The following is a 3,869-nucleotide window of genomic DNA, read 5'->3' on the forward strand; positions in this document are numbered from 1 at the left end:
AAGTTTTCGACGGGATCTCCGATGTACCAGCGATGTACCAGCACTAGAGTCGTTATTAGTACCAGTGATGTACCGGCACTAGAATAGCTATCAGTACCAGTGATGTACCGGAACTAGAGTCTCTATCAGTACCAGCGATGTACCGGAACTAGAGTCTCTATCAGTACCAGTGATGTACCGCAACTAGAGTCGTTTTCAGTACCAGTGATGTACCGGAACTAGAATCTCTATCAGTACCAGTGATGTACCGGAACTAGAGCCGTTTTAAGTACCAGTGATGTACCGGAAGTAGAGCTGCCATCAGCACCAGTGATGTAACGGAACTAGAGCCGCCATCAGCACCAGTAATGTCCGTTAATAACCGGAAGTAGAGCTGCCATCAGCACCAGTGATGTACAATAATGTACCGGAACTAGAGCTTCTATTAGTACTTTTGATGTTTTACGTATCATTCGTGAACAGTAATTACCGGGCCTAGAACTGCCATCAGCACCGGTGATGTACCGTTATGTATCGGAACTAGTGCTGTTGAAAGTATAATTTAAGAACAGTAACTATCGAGCCTAGAACTGCCATCGGCACCGGTGAAGTACCGTTATGTATCGGAACTAGGGCTGTTTTAAGCATCATTCATAAACAATAATGTACCGAAACTAGAGCTGCCATCAGCACCGTTGATATAACCTAGTGTACCGGAACTAGAACTGCCATCGGCACCGTTGATATAACTAATGTAACGGAACTAGAGCTGCCATCAGCACCGTTGATATAACCTAGTGTACCGGAACTAGAGCTGCCATCAGCACCGTTGATATAACCTAATGTAACGGAACTAGAGCTGCCATCGGCACCGTTGATATAACCTAGTGTACCGGAACTAGAGCTGCCATCGGAACCGTTGATATAACCTAGTGTACCGGAACTAGAGCTACCATTGGCACCGTTGATATAACCTAGTGTATCGGAACTAAAGCTACCATCAGCACCGGTGATATAACCTTGTGTACCGGAACTAGAGCTGCCATCGGCACCGTTGATATAAGCTAATGTAACGGAACTAGAGCTGCCATCAGCACCGTTGATATAACCTAGTGTACCGGAACTAGAGCTGTCATCGTCACCGTTGATATGACCTAGTGTACCGGAATTAGAGCAGCCATCGGCACCGTTGATATAACCTAGTGTACCGGAACTAGAGCTGCCATCAACAACGTTGATATAACCTTGTGTACCGGAACTTGTGCTGCCATCGGCACAGTTGATATAATCTAGTGTACCGGAACTAGAGCTGCCACCAGCACCGTTGATATAACCTAGTGTACCGGAACTAGAGCTGCCACCAGCACCGTTGATATAACCTGGTGTACCAGAACTAGAGCTGCCATCGGCACCGTTGATATAACCTAGTGTACCGGAACTAGAGCTGCCTTCAACACCAGTGAAGTACCTTACGTACCGAAACTAACAAACTCATTGGAAACAAGCCACTACCGTCACTTTGCAAAAACAAACCAAATTTTGAATGTCTAAAATGTTCCTTTTTCCATCTAAACCCTCCTCTTATATAAATCTTCAAATTGTTGAAGTTGGTCAGTATCCGGTATAGGTAGAAGAACCACAGCTTCTATTAGTACCAGTGATTTACTCTAATGTACCGGAACTAAAGCTAGTGTCAGCACCAGTGATGTACCATAATGTACCGGAACTAAAGCTAGTGTCAGCACCAGTGATGTACCATAACGTACCGTAACTAAAGCTAGTGTCAGCACCAGTGATGTACCATAACGTACCGGAACTAAAGTTGATGTCATTACCAGTGATGTACCATAATGTACCGGAACTAAAGCTGATGTCATTACCAGTTGTGTACCATAATGTACCGGAACTAAAGCTAGTGTCAGCACCAGTGATGTACCATAATGTACCGGAACTATGGCTACTATGATAAGTACTAGTGGTGTACCGTAATGTACCAGAGCATCATCTGGTGTCCGAAACAGTGAGCCGGAACTAGATATGCCATTGGCACCAGTGATATAACCTAAAGTACTGAAACTAGGGCTGGCATTACATGTAGCACAAGTGAAGTACCGGAACGTACCGGAACTAGGGCTTCTATGATAAGTACTAGTGATCTATCGTAATGTACTGGAACTAAAACTGCTATTAGCATCAGTGACTATTTCTTTTATATGCGACGTTCAACTCTATACAGTGGATTATACTGTAAGATTTATATATAAACTGAAATAAATAATTCTGCTGAGCTTTGCTATTTTTTTCAATACAAGACACAAAATGAAACTGGAACATGTATTATTTAGTATCTTGTAAAGATGTTTGAAACGCTGCATGAATGTACAAGCAAACGTATACAATCACATGAACCTGTAACGAATATTGCCCACTTTTGGGAAATACAAATTATGTGCTACAATGAACGGATAAGACAACGAGTAATACACGTACATTGAATCTACATGATAAACAATGTTAGGTACTAAAACAGACGACCATGCTTACGTTTTTCTGGTGAATCGAGCGATGCTCGCAATGTCTGGAATTAATACGTCTTCCATTATCATCATTAAGTCGCTTAAATGTGGTAAATATTAGCAGAGCGCAAGATTGCAGTTAACACTAAGCCGTAGCTATGAAGTAACAAGGAGTGACGTCATAATAAGCATGACGTCACAATGTAATAACAATAGAAGTTGCTTTGCGCTGTTTTGTTTTATAGTTTGGCAATAGGCAACAGTGAAAATGATTGTGCAGATGTTATGGAGAAGTCCTGCTACATTATATATTTTGTACCTGTTTTATTCAAAGACGAGATCTGTGTGTCACCTTTGTGGTTTCTTCCTGCTAAAGTAAAAATTACGGGGTATTCTATAGTTCAGTGATGGGTCTATCACATTGGCCATATTTCTTCTCGAGAGAGAGCGAGTTTTTGGACAATGTATGCTGCGTGACACTGACACTAAGCAATTTATTAACGTTATATATTTTAAATGTTCATATTTTTACTATAATTAGTTTTTCGGGGGACAGGGGATATTAACTTAGGTATCCGAAGGGACAGGGACAATTAATCCAATTAATAAAATGTTGTTATTTACGTGACAAACACGTAATATACAATTAAAAACGCATCAAACAATAGTACAACATTATATGAATATGAAATGTGTCCAGACATGCCTGGGTTACTAGATAGGTTAGAAGTCAGCAAGGATACGATAACAAAATGTATAAAAGGACATGTACTAAAAATGTACTGAAGTATCTGGAGGGATAGGAACTATTAACTTGAGTGCATTATAGATAGTTGCAGAATTGTTTCAGATTGATAGAGTTAGTCTAGCTGAAGGCTTGGCAATCTCCAAGTGTAAGTACCTTATTCTAAAAGCAAATAATAAAATGTCATTTAATTATTACAAGTCACCAAATATCAGCATTATAGTTCACGTGTATTCAACAGAATGTAGAGGAGAACTTGACAAGAACCTATATGTGTTACTCTTTTTAAATAATTGTATCTGCCAAATAGTGATAAAATGATTTAACGACGTGTTAACCCTATATAATCTGGAGGAGGGACGACAATGAATTATTATTTTACACACATACATTTTTTTCACCATTTTTTGAGGCGGTATTGTATTGTATTCGACAAAATATCTACCGAAAGCATAAAGAAATAATTAGCAGAGCGAGGTTTCGATCCTCGGACCTCTGGGCCCAGCACGCTTCCAATGCGCCACTCTGCTATAACATTTTATACGGAAATATGCCATACATATATCGAACTGATCGGGATGATTACATCAGAAAATTGTCCCCGGTAAAGTATTGTACGAGTTCCCCCC

At 40.3% G+C, this 3,869-nt stretch overlaps 1 protein-coding gene across 1 annotated transcript in view; it reads right to left on the reverse strand.

The window, feature by feature from the left end:
- LOC110455043 overlaps nt 1-2,642 on the reverse strand; it is a 12,299-nt gene extending 9,657 nt beyond the window's left edge. The window contains exon 1 of the mRNA XM_021504939.1: nt 2,524-2,642. Coding sequence (XP_021360614.1) covers nt 2,524-2,588 — 65 coding nt within the window. The 5' untranslated portion in view covers nt 2,589-2,642. The remainder of the gene's footprint in view (nt 1-2,523) is intronic.
- Nucleotides 2,643-3,869: the final 1,227 nt, after the last annotated feature.

This window comes from Mizuhopecten yessoensis, unplaced genomic scaffold, assembly GCF_002113885.1.
Source record: "Mizuhopecten yessoensis strain PY_sf001 unplaced genomic scaffold, ASM211388v2 scaffold8123, whole genome shotgun sequence".
NCBI lineage: Eukaryota > Metazoa > Mollusca > Bivalvia > Pectinida > Pectinidae > Mizuhopecten > Mizuhopecten yessoensis.